The sequence below is a fragment of the Spea bombifrons genome, chromosome 7 (genome assembly GCF_027358695.1).
Source record: "Spea bombifrons isolate aSpeBom1 chromosome 7, aSpeBom1.2.pri, whole genome shotgun sequence".
Lineage (NCBI taxonomy): Eukaryota > Metazoa > Chordata > Amphibia > Anura > Pelobatidae > Spea > Spea bombifrons.
This window is the reverse complement of record NC_071093.1, coordinates 26,574,558-26,598,176: the sequence shown is the minus strand read 5'-3', so window position 1 is coordinate 26,598,176 and position 23,619 is coordinate 26,574,558. Positions and strand designations below refer to the sequence as shown.

At 38.8% G+C, this 23,619-nt stretch overlaps 1 protein-coding gene across 2 annotated transcripts in view; it reads left to right on the top strand.

Annotated features, from left to right (window-relative positions):
• The window catches only part of ANKRD44 (ankyrin repeat domain 44), a 67,093-nt gene that overhangs the window by 8,400 nt on the left and 35,074 nt on the right, over window positions 1-23,619 (top strand). For both annotated transcript variants that reach the window (XM_053472227.1, XM_053472226.1), the window contains exons 2-5: window positions 12,574-12,657; window positions 20,700-20,778; window positions 21,701-21,771; window positions 22,673-22,873. In XM_053472227.1, coding sequence (XP_053328202.1) covers window positions 12,574-12,657; window positions 20,700-20,778; window positions 21,701-21,771; window positions 22,673-22,873 — 435 coding nt within the window. The remainder of the gene's footprint in view (window positions 1-12,573; window positions 12,658-20,699; window positions 20,779-21,700; window positions 21,772-22,672; window positions 22,874-23,619) is intronic.

Genomic DNA, 23,619 nt, shown 5'->3' with positions numbered 1-23,619 from the left:
AAAGACACCTACATGGGTATATGGTTAGCATATTCAGTTATGTTCCAGTACAATACGAAGACTTCTCTGGGGATTTTTGATTGTTAGAAGGTTGCAGACAATATTGGTTAGAGGAAACATGTGTCATGTGAAGCAAAGTCAGTCAGGGAAGTTTAAGATGTGAAATGAACTGCTAACTTAAGTGGATGTGGCTGATTCAATTAATAATTAAAAAAAGGTTGGATGCCTTTGTAGCAAACACAAGCGTTTAGGGCAATAACAATTGAACTTTATCTTATGTAATGTTCATATGGAAACTATGGTTCCATTTGAAGTCAAGAAGGACAATTTTACCCCTTTGCCTTCTTTGGCAACATATATGTCGATGGACTTTGTGTCTTTTTTAACCAGAGTAACTAACAGTGTTTCAAATGTAAATGTTGAACCGATCATAAAAAGAATGGAATGTTAATCAAGTCCCAGTTTTGCTGAATGAATATATTCCACTTGTATCGATACGTATTAGAAGCTTGGAAGTAAAAGTACTTTCATTCATGTGCGTTGTATATTTCACTTGTTTGGCATGTGTGAAAATCACATACACAAGCCTGAGTAGAATACCTTCTAAGTAAGATAATCCAGGTTAAACCGTGATTATGTATGTGGTAGATAAAAGCAAAGCTTTATGAGATATGACAAAATGCAGTCGGATTAAATACAATTACACGTCACCTTGTCGCCATGTCTTATATCTTTGAATTTATGTCCAGGAGGAAGACTTTAGCCAGGGCTGCAAATTTCAGGTAAACAAGGTCTCAAAAAGCAGCACATGATGCCGTGATCTAAAGAAATACAAGAACAGATGTGAAATAAACTCAGTGGCATCTATCAGTCTGGAAAGAGTTACAAAGCCATTTTGAGGCTCATAATGCAGTTGCCTAAACCGTCTTGATGACCCCCAAGACTTTTGGGATAATATTCTGTAGACTGAAGAGTCAAAAGTGGAACATGTGTCCTGTTACGTCTGGCAAAAAGCTAACACAGCATTCCACAATTAAGAGCATCATATCAAAAGTCAAACACGGTGGTGGTAGTGTGACGGTCTGGGGCTGCTTTGCTTCTTCAGGACCTGGGCAACTTGCCATAATTGAGGGAACCATGAATTCTGCTCTCCTCCCGAAAATCCTGAAAGAGAATGTCTGGCCAGGATCCGAAGCACACAAAAAAGTCCACCTCAGAATGGCTCAAAAGAAAGAAAATGAAGGTTTTGGAGTAGCCTGGTCAAAGTCCCATATGCCTTTTTAGGGTCATGGCAGAGCATCTCAATCAGATACCGTGCCATGACCCTAAAAAGGCAATTCATCCTCAAAAACCCTCTAATGTGGCTTAATTAAAAAATTCTGCCAAGATGAGCGGCGATGTAAAAATTGCCAGTTATCACAAAAGTTTGATTACAGGTGTTGCCGCCAAGGGCGGCACAACCAATTATGAGATTTAGGAAGCAATTCGTTTTTCACATGGGTGATATAGGTTTTGATTAAATATTTTAGTTTAATTTATTATTATTTATTGTTTTTATAGCGACATCAAATTCCGTAGCGCTATACAATGGGTAGACAGGACATAGCACGTAGTATACAACATAACAATTTGACTTACAGAAACAACAGGTGAGGAGGGCCCTGCTCATAGGGATACGGGAGGACGTTAATGTACAATGTTGTAAGCGTCCTTAAAGAAATGAGTCTTGAGTGATTTTTTTGAACAACCGAATGCAGGGAAAAGATGGATAGACCAGGGGAGGCCATTCCAGATGACAGGGGCAGCTCTTGGGAAATCTTGTAAGCGCGCATGAGAACTAGAGGATAGAAGGAGATCATTGGATAAGGGGAGAGACCGGTTAGGAGTGTATTTAGAAATGAGCGATGAGATGTAGGAAGGGCTTTAAAAGTAAGTCCGGATTTTAAAATGAATCCCAGTGAAGAGACTGACAGAGGGGAAGAGGTGTTAGTAAAGTGATGGGAGCAACATTCATTGTGGATTGTAGAGGGGTGAGACGGGTATGAGGGAGACCAGCTAAGACAGAGTTACAATAATCAAGGTGGGAGGCATCCTGTGTTAGTAAGGGACAGATGCAGGCAATGTTTTAAAATGGAGACGACAGTTTTTACAGACAGACAGAATGGTACCTTCTTCTTATACAGAGCCAATACGTTTGAGCCAATACTTTTTTTGAATATGTGAATCTGTTTTTTTTGTATATGTGTAAATACTTGTTTTTTATGTTTGAATATGTGTTTTGACAGTTTTTTTTAAATGTGTAGATACGTTTTTGTTAATATAATGAAAATGTACATCTTCACTCTACCATGTACCGAAGAAGAAGCAGTGCCGTTCTTATAAGAGAAAGGTGTACTGAAAGCTGGGCTACTGCGTCAAAAAGGTCAGGGCTGGCCTTAGGGGTGTGCGACCTGTGTGGCCGGGCGCCTGCCCGGGACTTAAATTAAAACTTCGGGGGGGTTTTTGTTTGTTTTTTTTAAAAACTTTATTTAACATCCTCCATGTTAAATAAAGTTTTTTTTAACTTTATTTAACACGGAGGATGTTAAATAAAGTTAAAACAAAAAAAAAACGGTGTTTTAATTTAAGTCCCGGACAGGGGCACCAAGCGGTCTCTCATGAAGTTTTCAGCAACCGCTCGGCGCCCCTCACTCTCCGTGACTCCGTCGCGGTGCCGGCGTTTCATGCTGAGCCCCGGAATTATTCTGGCCCTCAGCTGTGAAGCGTGCACCGCGGCAGAGCGGGAAGACGGATGGGGGGGGTGCCAGAGGAGTAGTCCCCACAGGGCGCCAGAACACTTAAGGCCGGCTCTGAAAAAAGGTCACAAAATGAAGCTCTACTTTGGCTTGAGTATTTTCTGGGATTGTAGAAAGTCTACTTGGGGGAAGAAGGTCAACATCCGCAACGGAAATTGGTTCACGTATAGTTGTCTACCCTTTGTGACAGCCATTTGTTTCCTCTACGAATTGGCGTAGAAATTGATGTCGATCAAGTGGTGCAAGGATGAATTGGGCATGAATAATAACCCAACTATCGATTGGAACAACTACATGCGAGACGTCTGCGCTAACTACCTCATCGAACTACCAAAACAGAAGATTGGAAGTGAAGGATTAATTAGCAAAATCGATGATAGCTTGTTCACTAAGAGTAAGAACAATGCTGGACAAGTCTTTTCTCAGCAGTGGGTATTCGGAGGAATTTGTCACGAGGCTTTCAAGTGCTTCTTGGCCGAAGTGCAGCAACCTTAATGATTTTGAATATTATCGAAACGGGCTCTATCATTTACTCAGATAGCTTTTGTGTCTACAAGAGTGAGAAATTGGAAAAGGCCAGATTTGAGATTTTTAAAGTCAATAACCTCTACAACTGCATTGATCCGCACACTGGCCTCCACACTTAGAGCGTCGAGCGAATGTGGGAATTGGCTAAATGGCGCAACAAACAACTAAGAGGAACAGCACGACATCATTTGGCGTCATATTTGGCCCGATTAATTTGGAGGCATCACGTGGGATACAAGGATGTATTTGAGTCACTGTTGGAAGCAATGAAAGTTTTTTTTGGCCTCCGAAATCTCAATTATAATTGTTATTGTGTTAGTATTGTTGCATAGATAAATTGTTTTTAATAATAACATATAACAGGAAAGTATTATTACAAAGCTGCATTCTAGGTTTACTATTAGTTGGATGTTCTGAAACATTTAATAATCTGTATTTCCATCACATAATTTTCTGTCTGTGCGATCAAACTGATTGTAGCTATACAGGAAGTTAGGGTTCTTACATATAATTTAGGATGCTATTATTGCTTTCAAATGGCAGATATGCAGAAAATTACGTGCTGATCTTGTCTTTGCAAAAATTTGGTTTCCGTGCTTTTTTTTTTTTTTTTACTTCCTCCTGGCTTCTCATTTGTAATACTTACTTCAGTAACGTATCTTACTCCTCTCTCATTTTCTAAACCCACATCCTGTTTATTTCATGTTTCCTCTTTGCCATCAACATTTTTCTGTCATAATTTTTTTAATGCAACTGCTGGGTTGTGATTGAATATCAGTGCTGTAACTCTTCCATGTTACATATCTTATTGATTCATACATATGGTAAAAGCATATATATTTTGGTTATTATATATGTTGGTACATTATTTATTTTGATTGAATGCCACATGTTTATATTTCTGTCAAAACAAGTTTATTTCTGATTATACTTCCTTTACTATGTTTTGGCTCCGCCACTGTATACTTCCTGCTTCTTTTACCTGTAATGTGTTGGAATTAAAAGAAATGAACCCTTTGGAATTACCAGCATTTATGTATAAATTTGCCTTAAAATATGTTTTAACTTATAACACACAAATTATTGTGTTGTTCTTGTCAGTAGTAAATACATTCAAACATTCATAGTGTGGGTTGGAAAAAGTATGCAAAACCCTAGGCTAATCACTTCAACAAAAGCTAATTGGAGTCAGTTGTTAGGAAACCTGAAGACCAATCAATAAAACCGGATTGGAGGTTTAGAGCTACTTACAAATATTCAAACATTTTACATTTTCAATTCTCAAGACGCATCTGCTGATGTGAACCATGCTTCACGAAAAATAAATCTCAGAAGACCTACAATCAAGAATTGTTTATTTGAATAAAGCTGGAAAGTGTTAGAAAGTAATCTCTAAGAGTTTACATATTCACCAGTCCACAGTTAGACAAATTGTTTATAAATTGAGATTTAGTACTGTGGCCACTCTCCCTAGCAGTGGGCAACCAACCAAGATGACTCCACAGGCAGAATGCTTAATGAGGTAAAAAGAGCACCGCATACCTACATGAAAACATAATCCCAATGGTGAAGTAAGGTGGAGGGATCTTAACAAGGTTCTTGTTAATGAATTAATGAATAATGACGTACTTAGTATTTCAATATGCTTTTATTGTTAGATGCTGTTTGAAGCAGAAGACTGTCCCTTCACATTAATTAATTATGCTTGTATTCAGTTAATGTGTTGAAGTGTATTTTTCCTAAATGTATTTCTTTGTAATTTAGTTAGTTGTGTTAGAATTGTCCATTTTTTGTTTTTACAACTCAGGTTTTAGGCCTGTGTCTGATCAGAGAGTTATCTTTGTTCTTCAAAATGCATTTTATGTTTAATGTATTTATCCAGCATTTTTTGTGTTAAAAGGATAGCAAAAATGGAAACACTTTAACCCACAAATGCTAAAGCAACACATCTTGCTCTCAAAGGGTCAGATTGTTCTGATGTGAGAACATTTATCTCAACAATAAAGAGCTCTGTTATGTAGAGCCCCAGGGGTCTGTTCACTACAAGTTGAGTTTTCCAGAAAATAGTTGAATGAAAGAGATGCAAATTGTTCTGCCAACTCGGTCTCATCACTGCAAACTGCTAATCTGAGGGCTGATTTATGGTGACATATACCTGGTCACACTCTCTTTGACTAGCTGTCAGAGTTATGTATTTTGAGATTCCCTGCGTAATCATTGGTGTCCCCTGCACTGTTAGGCATGATGTGAAGTTCTACCTGTGTTAGCGAAAAAGGCAGTGATGTTCTGCAACATTTACCAGGTTGTCATAAAAAGTAAAGAAGTGGTGAAGCAGAGATGACCCTGATGTTGGATTTCCCTTTGTGTCTACTATCTGTGATCTCAGCTAAATATTGCCTAAGGCAATGTTTGGGGTTATTCTTTAATAGCTTAATATACATTTCTACCTCACTGGAGCTTGTAGGACTAGAAACCAAACTTTTCCAACACTACAGTTTGTTGGATGAGGCAAAAGATGAAGTATTTTCCTCCATAAGTCTGCCTTGAATAATGTTGTCATACTCTGAAGCAAATTGAAACTAAACTGTGTAGAAAACTAGCCAAATGTGTTATGTTTTTGTCATAATGCTAAAAATGAACTGTTTCTTACTTTGTTTTATTTATAATTTTATTTGTATTCTGCTTGGAAGTACTTAGATGTCCTACTTGTGCACATGCAGGGCTGACCCTAGAGTTAGTAGCATCTGGGTGCAGCATTTCTTCAGTGCCCCCCATAACTAACACACATGCATGCTAACACTCAATTTAATATCCACTTGCTCTAACACCGTACTCTCTTACATGTACACACACACATTTTCTCTCTTGCTCATCATTTTTATCTCCTAGGCGCCACTAACCCTAGGCTCACCTTTGACACTCCAACGTCATAAGCGGACACAGGGCTGGACTGGGAATGAAAAGCAGCCCTGAAAACATTTGAAGACCAGCCCCATATAGTTTATCTCGCGGTCGAGCTCTTATACCCACACATACATACCCTTACATACCCGAGTCACACTATTTGCCATACAAATAACTAGAACACATTATTTTTTACACATTATTTGTATTAAAATGCCAGAAAGCAAAAGTGTTAAAAGGCCCAAATAAATTAAATACATTTAAACATAATGGAATCAAAACATTTGCTACTGCAAACATTTTTAGATGAAAAAGTTCCATTTTATTCAGTGGAATAAATCAGTAATCACATTATTCTTCACGTTATTCTTATAAGAAACTTTTGGCTATTAATACCACCACAACTGTTCTAGCACTGCATCATTAAATGAATACCTCATCCCAGATACATTATTATTATTATTTTTTTAAATGCACACAGTTCATGGTGCAAAGTGGTCTGCCAGTATGTTTATGCAAAAATGTATAAGGGGGGAGGACTGTGAAACCAGTGGGAATAATGAAACCAAATTGGGTTTCACTCTGAAGATCCCAACCACCATTCAAGTTTCTGCGATTAATCATTTGTGATAAAATATGCAGATTGAAATAAGAGTAAATAACACAATACCTTTACTTTTTCTCTCACTGATTTCTGGGCCTAGAAAGTTTTGTCCTCTGAAGTGACTACACACAACGACGCCCATACACACACACCAGGACAGGCTCTGCCACACCGACACCCAAACACACACATACCAGGACAGGCTCTACCACACAGACACACCCAAACACACACATACCAGGACAGGCCCTGCCATACCGGCACCCAGACACACACACCAGGAAAGGCTCTACCTCACAGACACCAAAACACACACACCAGGACAGGCTCTGCCACACGAACACACCCAAATACACACCAGGACAGGATCTACCACACCGACACACCCAAACGCACACCAGGACAGGCAACACACAGACACCCAAATACCGTATTTGCTTGATTATAATCTGAATATTAATTTAGGAAAAAAAGAAAAAGCCTGAATATAAGATGACCCTATGGGGAAAAAGTTTTACTAGTAAATATTAATTCATGTAAACTATTTTTTCATATTTAATAAAAGCTATGATTGAGAAAAATATATTTTTTTGTTTTTATTTCCTTTTATTTGCCAACCTGCCCCCCTCAAGTTATGCACATCTGCCCCCAGGCTTGCCACTCTGCCCCCAGAAATGTCTTATACCCCCTATATGCCAATCTGCCTCCCTGATATGCCTTATACCCTCCTTTATGCCACTCTGCCCCATGATATATCTTTTAACCCCCTATATGCCACTCTCCAGAAATGTCTTATACCCCCCTATTTGGCAATGTCTTTAGGGAATTGCCTACAGTCACATAAATTCAAAAGACTTTCATCAGGTGTTTCATTTTATGTACATCAAGTGAACATCTGATCTGGACAGAGGATCAAATGGGGAAATGCTAGATGCTAGAGGATGTGGTATTGCAGAATAGACACATGACATTTCTGCTTTTCGTTTGTGAGGAATGCATTTAATACATGTGGTCTAACAGTTATATATTACAGGTTATATTTCTGTCATCTACCCCCACTATTACCTCTTAGATCACCAAAGCTCAAAAAAGGCTGTGTTTATGGTGTATATAATGGTATGAATGACAATGTATGTGAATATTTTTCATAAGCTATTATAAAATGACAATTTTGATACATACTGTTTTATTTAGAGCAATTAAGACACAGCCAGGGGCACGCTAGCTTGGGGGCAGATGGGCTAGTCCCAAGGTCTGCAACTGCAGTAAGGGGGTGAGAGAGGGTGAGCAAGAGGACAAGGGAGAAACTTAGTATATATATATGTTTGTTAGAGTGAGAGTGTATGGATAAATATACCGTATTTGCTCGATTATAAGACGACCCTGATTATAAGACGACCCCCCAAAATCTGAATATTAACTTAGGAAAAAAAGAAAAGGCCTGAATATAAGACGACCCCAAAGGAAAAAAGTTTTACCAGTAAATGTTAATTCATGTAAACTATTTTTTTAAATAAAAGCTATGATTGAGAAAAATATTTTTTTTGTTTTTATTTCTTGTATTTTCCAACCTGTCCCCCAGTTACGCACATCTGCCCCCACTCTTGCCACTCCAATATGGCACTGTGGCCCATGATATGCCTTTTAACCCTCTATATGCCACTGTGCCCCATGGTATGCCTTTTGACCCCCTATGTGCCACTCTGCCTCCAGAAATGCCTTATACCCCTATCTCCCATTCTGGCATTTAGGGGGTTAAAATGCATATTATGGGGCAGAGTGGCATATAGGGAGGTATAAGGCACTTCAGGAGGCAGAGTGGCATTAAGGGAGTTAAAAGGCATTGTATAGAGCACTCTGCCTCCAGAAATGCCTTATACCCCTATATGCCACTCTGGCATTTAGGGGGTTAAAAGGCATATTATGGGGCAGAGTGGCATATAGGGAGGTATAAGGCATTTCAGGAGGCAGAGTGCTCTATTAAATGCCCCCTTAACGCCACTCCAGAAATGCCCTATACCCCCATTTAACTAACACACACACACACTCTCTCTCTCCCCCCTCTCTCACCCCCTCTCTCCCCTCTCAGCCCTCTCTTACCGGTGCTTCCAGCCAGGGCAGCGGGTTGACGTCACCTTCTGCTGCAGCCGGAAGGAGGTGGAGTTGGCAACGGGGGTTTGTATGCGTCCGTCGCGTATACTTTCCCCGGCTGTCAGAGATCAGAGTTCAGAGTTCTGAGGTCTGATTAGAAGACGACCCCGATTAGAAGACGAGGGGTATTTTTCAGAGCATTTGCTCTGAAAAAAACCTTGTCTTATAATCGAGCAAATACGGTATGTGTTAGCATGAATATGTATGTCTAAGTGTGTTGGAGAGGGAGTGTGTGTTAGCATGAATGTGTATGTATAATTGCGCGTGTGTGAGCATGACTGTATGTTTGGCATGAATGGGGTCTATACAGACGACTGTAATGACCCACAGTGCCCAATTATGGAATTCCAGGAGTCACCGTGCAGTAGCGGAGTGTCAGGTCCTGGTGCAGGGTAACCACACTTCCCTGAGTGTTGGGCCATCAGGATTGTGTGGCCACATGCCAGGAAGCTGAAATAGCAGTAGGAGGTGTCCGGTACAGATAACAGGATATAGAGATCTCTGCTACGGACAGAAAAGGCAGGACAGAGCCAAATAAGTAGAAAAAAGGGGCTCAGGACAGGACACCCCTCTGCCGGGGCTCAGGACAGGACACCCCTCTGCCGGGGCTCAGGACAGGACACCCCTCTCCCGTGGCTCAAGATAGGACAGCAGGGCTGACAGAACTGACCAGGTTACACATGACAAGACTATACAGAAATAACAGGACTAAACAGAATAGACTAGAGGATGACAGGAATAGAACCCCTTTCTAAGATAACAAGACTGGAGATTCCATCACATAATATGGCCAAAGCATGCTTAGCCTACCACTGCACCAAAGTACTCCAATATATCGATGGGTCCTAACGCTAAACCCTGCCTACTGAATTACTAATAAACAAACTAAACATTGAATCTAAACACATATCAGAAAAAGAAATACCTGCAGACTGAGACAAACATAATGGGTGGGGCACACCTTATAAAGGGAACAGAAGCTGAAATTAAGGGCAGGACTGGAATCTAGGAATCAGAAGATCAGGACAGAGCAGAAGGAAATCCAGGAATGGATTGTAGCGAAACAGGGGAACTATAGCGAAACAGGGGAAACCAGAGATATGCAGCTCCGCAGCCTGGATGGGGCGTGACAATGTGTAAGTGTGTATTAGCTTGAATGTGTATGTGTGTGTTAGTGAGCATGTGTAAGCGTGTTTTGAATGTATGTTAGCTTGAGTGTGTATGTGTGAGGCTGTGTATGGGCACTTGACTATACCTGCTCCCCGGTCCAGAAAGTGCCAGCTCTCCTCACACAGCAGGAAGTTAAATTAAAAAGAGGTGCCTGTTGGATGAAATAAAATATTACTATGTTTAATATTTCAGTTTGTCTACATGTGGTAGTGTGAGCAGATGGTCATTTAAGCAGGCACTCTTATAGATGATTATATTTGGTTTTGCTTGCTGTTTTTATGAACAGATTATTTAATATATATTTTGAGTCTAAAACACTATATAGGTAATATAATCGGTGTAATATGTTTTTTTAAAAATTAATACAGATGCAGAAATAATGTGAAACATGATATTATAGTACCTTCACACCACTGCTCCCCCTCTTCCTTATGATGCCAAATGTCTTTAGCAGGGATCTCCTTAGCAGGGATCTCCTGCTTCCTGTATTCCTGTATTTAGTTGACTATTCATTTTCCTATGTTAGTGTTCTTAAAAAAAATTCTGAAAAGTGTTTAGTGATATCCTAAAAGGGCAGGGTTTAACACATCTTTCAGTGCCTTCATCAATATAAATAACCCAGATGCCTTATTGCAAGGTGGTAGATAGTAAGACATTTTTTTTCATTTAAGGTGAGCATTCTGTATTAAAATAAGTATACATTAAGCTCTGTTTTCCTTTATATTGTAGAGCAGAACCATGCAATTATTGTGTTGTTGGTCTTTCAGCCTCAGTGTTACTGTAAGGTCTTTATTAATTATACAGAAGAAGAGACTTCTAAGGTCCCAGAAGCTTATATGACTCTACATCAATTTTATGTAATTTATGATAGAGAAACTCCATTGTTGTTATTCTAATATTTTAATAACAGTATAATGCTTGTTCTCCATCTCACATTCCCTGAGGCGACAGCCCCTGATATACCGTATTTGCTCGATTATAAGACGAGGTTTTTTTCAGAGCAAATGCTCTGAAAAATACCCCTCGTCTTCTAATCGGGGTCGTCTTCTAATCAGACCTCAAATAGAGGTCTGATTAGGAGACTAAGATCCAGATCCCCCGCACCGGTGCGGGGAACTCTGATCTCTGACAGCCGGGGAAAGTATACGCGACGGACGCATACAAACCCCCGCTGCCAACTCCACCTCCTTCCGGCTGCAGCGGAAGGCGACGTCAACCCACCGCCCCGGCTGGAAGCACCGGTAAGAGAGGGCTGAGAGGGGAGAGAGGGGTGAGAGAGGGGGAAGGGGGGGGGAGAGAGTGTGTGTGTGTTAGTTAAATGGGGGTATAGGGTGTGTGTGTGTGTTAAATGGGGCCATAGGGCATTTCTGGAGTGGCGTTAAGGGGGCATTTAATAGAGCACTCTGCCTCCTGAAATGCCTTTTACCTCCCTATATGCCACTCTGCCCTATAATATGCCTTTTAACCCCCTAAATGCCAGAGTGGCATATAGGGGTATAAGGCATTTCTGGAGGCAGAGTGCTCTATACAATGCCTTTTAACTCCCTTAATGCCACTCTGCCTTCTGAAATGCCTTATACCCCCCTATATGCCACTCTGCCCCATAATATGCATTTTAACCCCCTAAATGCCAGAATGGGAGATAGGGGTATAAGGCATTTCTGGAGGCAGAGTGGCACATAGGGGGTCAAAAGGCATACCATGGGGCACAGTGGCATATAGAGGGTTAAAAGGCATATCATGGGCCACAGTGCCATATTGGGGTGGCAAGCCTGGGGGCAGATGTGCCTAACTGGGGGACAGGTTGGAAAATACAAGAAATAAAAACAAAAAAAATATTTTTCTCAATCATAGCTTTTATTAAAAAAATAGTTTACATGAATTAACATTTACTGGTAAAACTTTTTTCCTTTGGGGTCGTCTTATATTCAGGCTTTTTCTTTTTTTCCTAAGTTAATATTCAGATTTTGGGGGGTCGTCTTATAATCAGGGTCGTCTTATAATCGAGCAAATACGGTAATTAGCTAGGAACGTTCTTTAGTCCCATTTGGAAAGTGGCTCTACCACTGCTGGTAAGATGTAAAGTTGCAAACACCTTTTATATTAAAAAAGGAAAAATAAAGAAGGAAAAGCAATAATAAATAGAAACTAAAAATAAACTATATATAACTAGGCTAAAAAAAAAATTTGCAGCAAGAAGTCAGTGGTTGCCCCAGTAGTATAGGCAGCAGTTTATAGGCAGCAGTTTATTTACATCACATGATGATGCCTTGAAATGCATTTCCAAGATTACAGTATCTTTTTTTGGTGGAAAACTATTTATTTTTCTTTCATTGATATTGTTTGTTTAAAACCAAGCTAGTTTGCAGTCTTGATTTTGCAAATCAAATTTTTTATTAACTTAACATTTTTTATTTCTAGCCACCACTACTTCAAGCAATTTTCAGTGGAGACCCTGATGAGATACGTATGCTGATCTATAAAACAGAGGATGTGAATGCACTGGTAAGAGTCAAAATTGTTATGTTCCATTTTAGTTTTTATGATACTTTTATGATCAAACTAGTGCTTATTTTTGTCAAAAATTGCGGTAAAGCTTATTTAAGTAAATATTATTACGAGAGCTTTGTTAACACAAAATTAAAGATAAGTCTATTTGAATACACTAGTCACCAGAATCAGGAATCTGCACACACACCCCACAGGAACTCAGGTGCTTAGCTGTGCCAGGAAGGGCCAGCTCCCCAGTAAATCAAAATAGAAAAAGGCTCCAGGCACTCAAGGGTTCCATCAGGCAGATTTATTGAAGGAGAAGGACAACAACGTTTCGACCTCACGATGAGGTCTTTATCAAGTTATCTTTTTAAACAATCATATGTTTAGATTGTTTGTAGTCCAGGCTCAACACATGACCAGCATACAGTTTAGCAAGAAAGTATTCAAGATGCCCTTTTTTGAGAGCAGGTATAGCGCGGCCCATTGTACTCTGGGCCTCTGTAAATGTTGGGTTAGTGTTTTGATGGAGTCTACTCCATTAAAAGAGGCAGGCTTTAATTTTCTTAGTTACATTACATTACATTTATTTATAATGCACCGGCAGATTCCGCAGTGCTGTGACAATCAGAAGAACAATTTAGCAACACATACAATAACAAACTGGTGCAAAGGAGAAGAGGGCCCTCCTCTTGCAAGCTTACAATCCAGTCGGTGATTGAGGGGGAAGTGAGACAATAGGAGAGAATTGCTTGGATGGGGATGAGTTGATCTGGTTCCGATGATGTGTTGAAACTGCTGATTATTTAGATTGCTTGATTATGATGATGGTTGGGAGTACTGGGAAGGAATGCCGTACGCTTCCCTGAACAGGTGGGTTTTCAGAGAGGTTTTTAAAGTTGCGTACGAGGCAGAACGTCTGAGGGAACAGGGAAGAGAATTTCACAGGAGGGGTGAATACCGGAGTGGGAAGAGATAACAACAGTAGAAGATAGCCGTAGGTCGTGAGAGGAGCAAAGGGGGCAGGTAGGGGTTATTTGGATGGGAGGATAGAGATGTAAGGAGGGAATGGGGAGCCAATGAAGTGATTGGCATCGGATGAGGAACGGCGGCAGAGAAAAATAATCGGGCTGCAGTGTTGAGGATGGATAGTTATTTGTGATACATGTAATTCAGGGAAGGGCTGGCCAGGGTGCAATTTCCCTCTGGGACAGTCACAAAGGCTTCACACAGGGCTGATCCTTGAAAAACGTTGAACTATCCCATAGAGGCAGGAATGCAGCGGGATCACATAATGCGATGTGTGTGTGTGTGTTTGTGCACTGTATTATCAGAAGTGTGTGTATTAGTGAGTTAGCATAAATGTAAAAGTGTTCTTGTGTCAGCATGAAAATGTAACTGTGTGTTATCATGAATGTGTATGTGTTTGTGTGTTAACATGAATGTGTATGTGTACGTGTGTGTTAGTGAGTATATGTGTGTTACAGTGAGTGTGTGTAAATATGTGTGCCAGTGCCCATGTGAGTTACCTGGGGTTTGGCACAAGGGGCCAATGGGACCACTTGGCTTAAACTGGTGCACAGTTGAGATTAATACTGAGATTGGCGGGGGATTTAGAGATCATATTGTCTGAATATGACAGAGCTTTGCTGAACTCAGCTGAACACAGCTGTATGTACCCAAGGTTTATCAAGGGGTACTTTGGAGGGGAACTGTCACCATCCTGGACCATATCCAAAATTATTTTGTAAAACTTTGCATATTGTTTCGCAGCTGATGCTATTTTTTCGGAGATATTTAGTTTACTAATATATTTTTTGGTTCAGAGAAGCTGAGGTCTATGGCACAAGGATCATTGCCTAATCAGTTTCCTGTTTGAAGTTCTCTCCCTTCTCTTCACCTCAGCTCTATATATGCCACTTGAACCAATAGCTTGAACAACTTAAAAACAAGAGAACAATAACTCAAGAGTTGCAGCTTTTAATATAACTAATTTAATCAACACTACATGTGCTTTGTGTTTGGCAGGCAGATTAGTTGTTTTGGATATAATTAGTTTAAAAGGTTATGGCATGAAATTTGAGGTTTATGTGATCAGTTTCTTATCCTGGAGTTATCTCCCACCTCTTCATCCTAATATTACAAAGACTCAGTTGGTGTATTTAGCTGGAAAATGTAGGATTTGGGAAAAGTGGCACATCTGCTTTCATGGGAGATGAACTTGTTAAGGCAGCTGTTCCCATAGTGTAAATGTGGGTTTTTGTTACATATATTATAATCATTTTAATCAGTAGAAATAATTACATGTTTATTTAGTGTACTGGTCTGTAAAATGTAAGATTTGACAGAAGTTACAGATCAATTTTATCACTAATTTTGCAGAGTGAGATTGTTGCTGTTATGGTAACATGGAAGGTCAACATTAAGAGGTTACAGGAGGTCCTCCTTCCTTCTAAAAGACATTTTTCTGTCTCAAATTAGAAGTAGGCTACCAGATGTCCTTCACTTGTGGGTACGTCAATGACTTGGGGGGCAGGGTCAGTTAATCCTTTTGTGGCCCATACGTTCCTAATTACACCTCAGGCCTTTACACGTGTGTTGAAAATAAGTGGCATCGCTAGCTTCTGTCTTAAAAATAATATAAACAATAAAGACTGTTCTGCAGTATATGCAGATGTGACCTTAAGTATGTTTATACTCCAAGCAAAAGGCAAGGAATCCTACCATACCAGCTGATCATGATCTCTAGGGGAAAAGCAATGAGTGGAATGTTGTATTATATGTTTATGTAGGGTAGTGAGTGACACATGAAATTATAAGGCAAATAACCAAATGATTAAGACAAACTGCTGAGTAAAGCAGGTTTAAAGGAATGCTGCCTGTGATCACTGTTATATATTATGTATTGTGCTGTAATGACCAATAGACATATACCATAAAGGGTCACTTTGTCAGTATGAAATGCTACCAACAGGGAATTTTATGATATTGCATTTTTAATACATAGAGATTAATATGCAGTTGGCCACCCCTTTGCAGATTTAACAGCTTCCACTCTTCTGGGAAGACTTCCCACAAGATTTGGGGGTGCATTTGTGAGATTAGGCACAGATGTTGGCTGAAAAGACCTGACTTTCAATCACTGTTCCAGTTCATCCTAAAGGTGTTTGTTGGGGTTGAGGTCAGAGCTAGAAATTGGAAGGTCTGGGGGGGGTGGAAAAATTGGGGGGAAAACAGGTTTTTTTTTGTTTTTTTCCAAAGCAATTTTTATTTTATTTTGCAGAAAAATTGAAACAAACTGGAGTGTGGAATATCTTTTTTTTATAATGATAAATAACATGTAAATGACATGCCATTGATTTATATCTGTAGTCAGGGCTCTGTACGGGTCATTCAAGTTACCAAAGTCATCCAACCATTTCTTTTTGGACATGGTAATTGATAAAAAGGATGGTCTGCCCCTGGGAACTACTCTGCCCTCAGACCTGCCATTCTTGGCTTAGTTGATTTAGGCCAGAACAACACTGTCTTAGAAAATAGAGCAATGTAAATTGCCTCTGCCAGATCTAGGTAGGGTTACAAAGCACTGAGAGGCTGCATACTATGATATGGAAGGATCTGATACATGTAAGCATAACATGAAAATGTTTGTCCTTGTTGTATGCAAAAGATATTAAGATTAAATAATTATTCAGGCCATTGCATGTTATGTGCTTGTGAAAAGTCACGATTACTGTTGAGAATATCCTGGTGACATGAAGCTCACAATAACCAAAATGACACTGCGCATTTATGTCATTGTTGGATTTCCTTGGTTTAAGATGCTTTAAGTGGAATCTACAGTCAAGTGCAGTCTATGAGCAAAATATCTTCATTTTTGCCACCTATGTACAGATAAGGCTGGTTTTACCATCTCTTGTGACATAAACATTTTGGAATGAAGTATGTAAATAATGCCTTGTGATATATAATGCTTATATGTACTGGACATGCACCAAACCATTATTCAAAACAACATAATGAAATTGCTTCATTAATTCCTTCAATTTATTTTGTTCTTTGTCTTGATCTTAAGTTTCCTTTGAGAGATGTATGTAATGATTTATCCACATTTTAATTTATACATTTACTATTTCACTGGCACATTTCACACATTTTTTGTTATGATCGCCACATAAATTATTTGCAACAATGAGCCATCTATCCGCAATTTGCCCTGCAATAATTTGTTTTAGCGTTAGTCGGCTTGTGGCATAGTTCCTGTTCATCCAGTTTCAAAGGCAAGTTACTGGCCTGGCATGTAACATGTTTCTCACATTCTGCAGTCTTTATCCTTTCATTTTATCTAAGGAGGTGTTTCTGATCTCACTCAAGTGGTGCTGAAACAAAGGTTGTAAAAATGGCTGATTCTTCACTATCCAAGAAACGTGTACTTTAGATAATCCACTGAAAACTGGTTCAGATGTTATCTTTTAAATGTAGAACAGAAAGTTCTCTTATAATTATAGGTTTCCGTACTTTAAACAGCAGTAGACAAAAGATACCTTGTTCCTGTCAAATGTGGCTTTTGTTGACCCCTTCAGAGGTCAGTTACAAACAAAACTTAGATCACATTCATCAAATAAACAAGCATTTATAGCACTCAGAAGCAGCCTATAATGACTTAGAACTGAAGCCAGGGTAAGCTGGGTTTGATAGAGGTTTAAAATGCTAAGCAGTCAAATGGTTGGACGTGCATTACCACTTCAAAAAGTTTATACTGTATTACTTGAGAACAATTTGTAAAGAGGTTCTTCACACCAGAATACACCAGCAGTGCATATCTCTCCTCTTGTGTCTTTCTGACACACACATCTGTGCTAATTGTGTTGTAGAAAAATTATGGATTGATTTTTTTGTTATTTAAATCACATTTTTTACAACAATGTCATATTAAATCCAAAATGTAACTATAGTAAAATTATGATTTTTTAAAAAAAATATGCCCAGACCCCCATAACGCAAAAGGTTAAACACAAAGTTGGCATTTTTTTCATTATTTTTTTTGGTTTAGAAATAACAGAAAAGAAACTTGAAAATAAAAAGCATAGCACCTAATAGCAGTGAAATGAAATATGAAGCAGTTTCTCCAGTTCCATAGCAAACATTGTTATACAATTTACTTTGTATTATATAGCATTATGAAAACTGAATTATATACTGTAGTGTTGTGTACATATGCTGCGGCATACTTCACAAATGATTCTCAAATTAGTTCATACTATATAGGCCCAATCCTTTTGGATCTCCCTTCTGGTTTTAAAAATTAATTTTAATTCAGTGCTATATTTCAATATTTTTTATTTAAAAACAAGTACATTTTCAATTACAATATAATTATATTTATAACATATTTTATTTTTACAAACAGATGTTTATTTCTTAACACATGTTAATATCCCTTCTTCTGGCACCCAGACAATACACAAGGTTGCAACTGGATAATTCATAACTAAAGATGGCGCCCGGATGTTACACAAGTACCATATATTCTTGTGACTTAAAACCCTTGTGCTAACTCTTGTAAGATTAAATGATTATTCAGGCCATAGCATGCTTTGTGTTTGTGGTGGCACAGAGTCAGCATTTGTTGTAATTGAGAAGAATGTTCAGGAGACCTGAATGCACCTAAACCCAAAACAAAATACAATGTGGGTCTCTAGGACTGTATGAATGCTTTGATGTTTAAGTGCGTGTTCCATTTGCGGAAATGTATTCTCTGACTCTGTAGTAACGGTCTAACTGTCCTGTGTGGCTTTGGCATATACCATATAAGATCCCATGCAGATATGTATAAAGAAAATTGGAATGAGAGAAGTTGAGCAAGAAAAGGTTTACTTGTATCGGTTTTGTTACTGAAATGGTCATACAATTCCTCAATATTGTTAAAAACACATCACCCTGCAGGTAGTAATTTAGAAAGGGAACAGGGAGATCTGTTCTTCCACACCTCGCTTCTGCCCCCTCCTGGTTAGCAGGTTGGAAGACACTTAAGATACCAGTTTGTAATATTTACCTTAACATGGTGCTTGAGTCTTCATCAATTCTGGTAGAAGCAGAGATCTCCCTGCCATCCGCTTTACTCAAGTGGCGTTAGCAGTGTGTTGGGGTTGTGACACCTTTACTCCTAGTTACGCATCTGGTTGGAGATATATTAATAGTAATATTTATAATGCGATGCTGTATTGTTCCAAACCAAATAATGGCAGCAAAACACGCAATGTTGACGCAACCTTTTTTTACAGTTGACAGACCTGTGTGACATAGCACAGCAGCCTGCAGTGTAACATAAGACATCTCTAGCTCACAGAACAATGTTATAGCACTGAAATCAAAGAAAGATTTGGCTTAAAAGTATAAACTAGCTGCCGTGCCTGTGCAGGGTCCTATTTATCTTTACTCATAGTGTCCATGCTTTAATGCTATCGGTTATGGACTGTGCCGTTTATGCAGCTCTTACATAATAACAGTAATAATGTTTATTATCTTTAAATCTATCAAGATGTGTTCAGAGCACAGCTGGATGGTAATCGATGTAGCTGTTCTGAGTATACGGGCCCTTAGCCTTGGTTTAAGCAAGGGAGGGAGAGGAAGGGTAGATAATGGGGGGGAGGGCGGCAGGGACGGAGGGAGAGGAAGGGTAGATAAGGGGGGGGGGCATTTTAAAATTCGCCCCAGGCGGCATTTTGCCTTGGGCCGGCCCTGGGGATATTCATATATACATTTCATGAATGTCTGTAATTCTACCCAGTAGGCTAGCACACCAGTGGCATGAATGCAGTTACGTATTCAACCCCCCAGGAGGTCACTCTGTGGCCGCTGTACACTCTGCTAGGATGCTAGCTAGGTGTTAGGGTGAGGTCATATGCTGTCACTCCAACTCTTAAGACTGGGTAAAATGCTATGGAAGTTGTGCCAGGTCTGAACACCCCTCCGTTGCTGGGTTCGATGCACTAGATATGCCCTTAGTGGACAAAACTCCCTGATGTCATTGGCAGATGTCATCACCCAGCCAGTAAGGAAATGAAGGGCACCACTTACTGCTTCTCATTTGCCATACAATATCATACTAAAGTACTGACGATTGGCTTCATCAGCAGACCATTTATTTTGTTGATTATGGTCCTTAAATAATGGTGTCTACAATATTGCAACTGTTACCTTAGACATCTAGGACTTTCCCAATTCTTATGATTTTTCTCTCCCAAGAAGGTATTATTACACAGCTGCACACCAAATGGTGCTGTACTGCAATTGTACACTTCTTAGAAATTTAGGACCTCACTTGAAAGTTACATGTGGTTTACAGCTGACATACGTCCCTCCACACATGTATAAATCACTTGAAACATGCAAACCTTTTAAAAGATTCTGAGAGGGGATTTGGAGTTTTTCACTGTTATACTAGGAAACTCAGATTAATATGTTTTCAATGTAAACTCTAAGCAGAACGGTGTCCTGACGCATTTTGCTTTCCTGCACCAGCTCCACTGCAATAGGCCTAAGACATAAATACATGTATATGTTCCAGATATCTCAATAGTTGAAAATTCTGCGGCTCAGTTTTGCATTGAGCCAGATTAAACTGTCAGATTCATTCAGGTCTTTTTGTTAGAGCTGATATTAAAGTTCATGACGTTCTCATCCAGAAACCCTCAGTAGTTGAGACCATTTTTTATTCAGTGCTAAACCTGTTGTAAACTGTTGATCTCGCTAGGGCTTTCAGCTACCAAATACGCTGCAACATTAGCAGAAAACATGAATGCACCAAATTTGTAGTCAAGTCCGTAAATATTTTGGTGTATTTTATTCTAGACACTCAATCTGACTATATCTAGAACTGCATATTTCATACATTATCACTGATTAATATTGAAAGGCATTCTTATTTACTTTGGGGAATGGTATGCTAATTAGTTGTATCATGTATGCATACAATTACATCTTTTTTCTAAATAATTGTGCTGTGATTAGTCAATTTCTTTAACAGTATCTTCCATGATTCTGTTTTACAGGACAATGAAAAACGCACCCCTCTCCATGCTGCAGCATTCCTTGGAGATGCAGAGATTATTGAGCTTCTTATATTGTCAGGTAAATAATTTGCCAAAGGTCCATACAATTTCGGCATTGACTAGTGCTATGGGTATTTAAAAAAAAATAATCACATTGACAGATGACCCACAGTATAATGAGTTATTAAAATTTGCCCAATGCTAATCTACCTGTCATAAAAGCTCCGAGAAATATATGCCCCAGGCAAAATATATTCATTGATAAGTCCCTGATGCCATTTAAGAGGTGGCTACTGTCCAAGATAAATTATTTGGTAAATGTTTTATATTGTGGGAGATATAAATGCTCATTTAAAATTATTTTCATAATTGATTAGTTGGACGATTGTTTATTTGGTTAATCGGACATACAATATGCAATTTTTTGGTTTATTTTAAATAATTTAATGAGGGGACCTGGGAAGTTAATGATGGGAACTGGGGACCGGATCGTACCAAAGGGTGGGAGAAAGTTTATTTAATTTGCAGAGCGGAGGGTGGGAGGGGGTTAATGAGGGGACGAGATGGGATGAGAGAGAGAGAGACTGGGGATCAGATCACACTGAAGGGTAGGAGAGAGGTAGTTTATTTAATTTGCACACCGAACGACCAACTAATCGATAATGAAAATTAATAATAATAATAATAACAATTATTTTTCCACTGTTGATCTATTAATTTAATTAATGATGTTTACTGCTGTTGACATAGATTTACGAGCATCCCATATCCGTTCTTCCATGATCACCTGCAATATTTTTTAGGTAATGCAACCATTAGCCATGGCTCTAAGGTGGCACATAACGTTTTGTGCTGTCACATTGACCTCCTATTTAGCCATCCATTTCTGGCTTTTGATGTGTTTGTGGATATATATGCAAATTATTTTAAATGCCCACTTTTGTTAATATATAAGGTTAACTTTGTCTACAACATATTTCTGGGTTTTTTTTATGTTTCAGGAGCCCGTGTAAATGCTAAAGATAATATGTGGTTAACTCCTCTACATCGGGCTGTTGCTTCAAGAAGTGAGGTTCGTTTAATATTACAAATATTAGGAATAGCAAACTTTTTGCTTTTATGTAAATGTTTCAGGTGCAGATATAATAAGTCTCAATCTTTTTTTATAGGTCAAGCACCTATAGATATGTTATCACTCTTAATCAGTAAAAATGTATTATAAACAATAGTAAAAGAAAGAAAGACCAGAGAGAGAGAATATCAGTGCCATTTTAAGAAACATAATTAGGGAATAGGAGGGCTTTTGCTCTCCTGTGCTTGTACATAGATAAGGTTATTTTGGAAGCCTTTATAGCTTATTGAGATGTACTTCTAGAGCTAATACACCCTAAAGGGCTTTGTAAGACACTGTAAAGAATCACAACTTTGGGAACAGAATTTGAACGCTATTTAAAATAATGTTTGCTAAAGTTCATGATTATCAGTTATTCGAAAATAAAATTGCTAAATCCTGGTCCATTTTTGTATTCTTTAAATCCTGACCGACAAAGGCTGCTTTAGATAACTAAAATAGAGCTTACACTGACAGGGTGTTCTGCTTTATGCTTTCAGCAATCATTAGTACAACGTTGAACTTGCTAGCCTCAATTACCCCCTGTTCTAATGTATACAAAAATATATAAACCCAAACAACAGCCCAGCGGCATCAGTACATTCATAGCCTGTGTAGCATTGCTCAGTAGACATGTTGTAGCATTGTGTAGCATTGCTGTAGAATGTCCCACAACAGCATAGCCTGTAAATATTATCATTATTATTATACGTAATAGAAAAGCATTTATAAAGTTTGTACAAGGCAGAAACAATTCTTTATTGTGTTTTGGTCACCACTATGTCCTTCAGTAATACCTAGTTATCAAAATGTATTAAATGAAATCATATTAGACAAAAAAGTTTGTGTTTTGATTTTATAGGAAGCTGTTCAGGTATTAATAAAGCACTCAGCAGATGTCAACGCTCGAGATAAGAACTGGCAGACCCCTTTACATGTAGCCGCAGCATGCAAAGCTATCAGGTGTGCAGAAAGAATAATCCCGCTGCTGAGCAGTGTCAATGTTTCCGATAGAGGAGGCCGCACTGCTTTGCATCATGCAACTCTGAATGGTCACATAGAGGTATGTGTTTGAAAAGACATTTTATTTTATGTTATTTTCGTGCAATAGAAATAATTTTATTCAGATTAGAAAACCCTTTTTTCATAATAATTTCAAGGCTTGAGTGCCTAAAACCTGCTGTGTCAGTGTATACCTTCTTCATTCACATTAAGTATATGCTGTTTGTGTAGCCTCAGTTTGCATTATTGAGATTAAGATTTCTGTTGATTCACATTAACCCACCTTCATTTTTGTAGCAATATATCAGTCAAGTTGTTACTATAAATATATAGCAACATAGAGCTTTTGGGATGAAATAAGGTGAAGGGATGACTGTAGGTTTCAGCTACAAAATTATTTCTCAGTGGGGATAAGGAGGTTAGATTGATATTATATATATTTAAAGGGGTATGTAGAAGAATTATTAAACCCTCATCTACAGACACCAGACAAGCCAGAAGGCTTGTTGTTCCCTCAGAAATCTCATGGTGCTGCCACAACCACAAGGGATTCTGGGTAGGCGCATACAAACAAGGTCAACAATGATCACCTTTTGCCTCTATATCCACTTTATACAGGGATCCCTTGAAAGTAAATGCCCGCTGTACAGGACAGCCTTTAGACAAAACTCAGGAAGAGGTGCAATATATATATATTTAGTAACCAGGTAGCAGCTAAATTTTTCATCTCCATAGGTCCTTTTAGTTGCAGAGCCTGTCCTCAACAGATCCTCTCAGTCTCTCTGGGGTCTTGTTAAGAAGATGAAT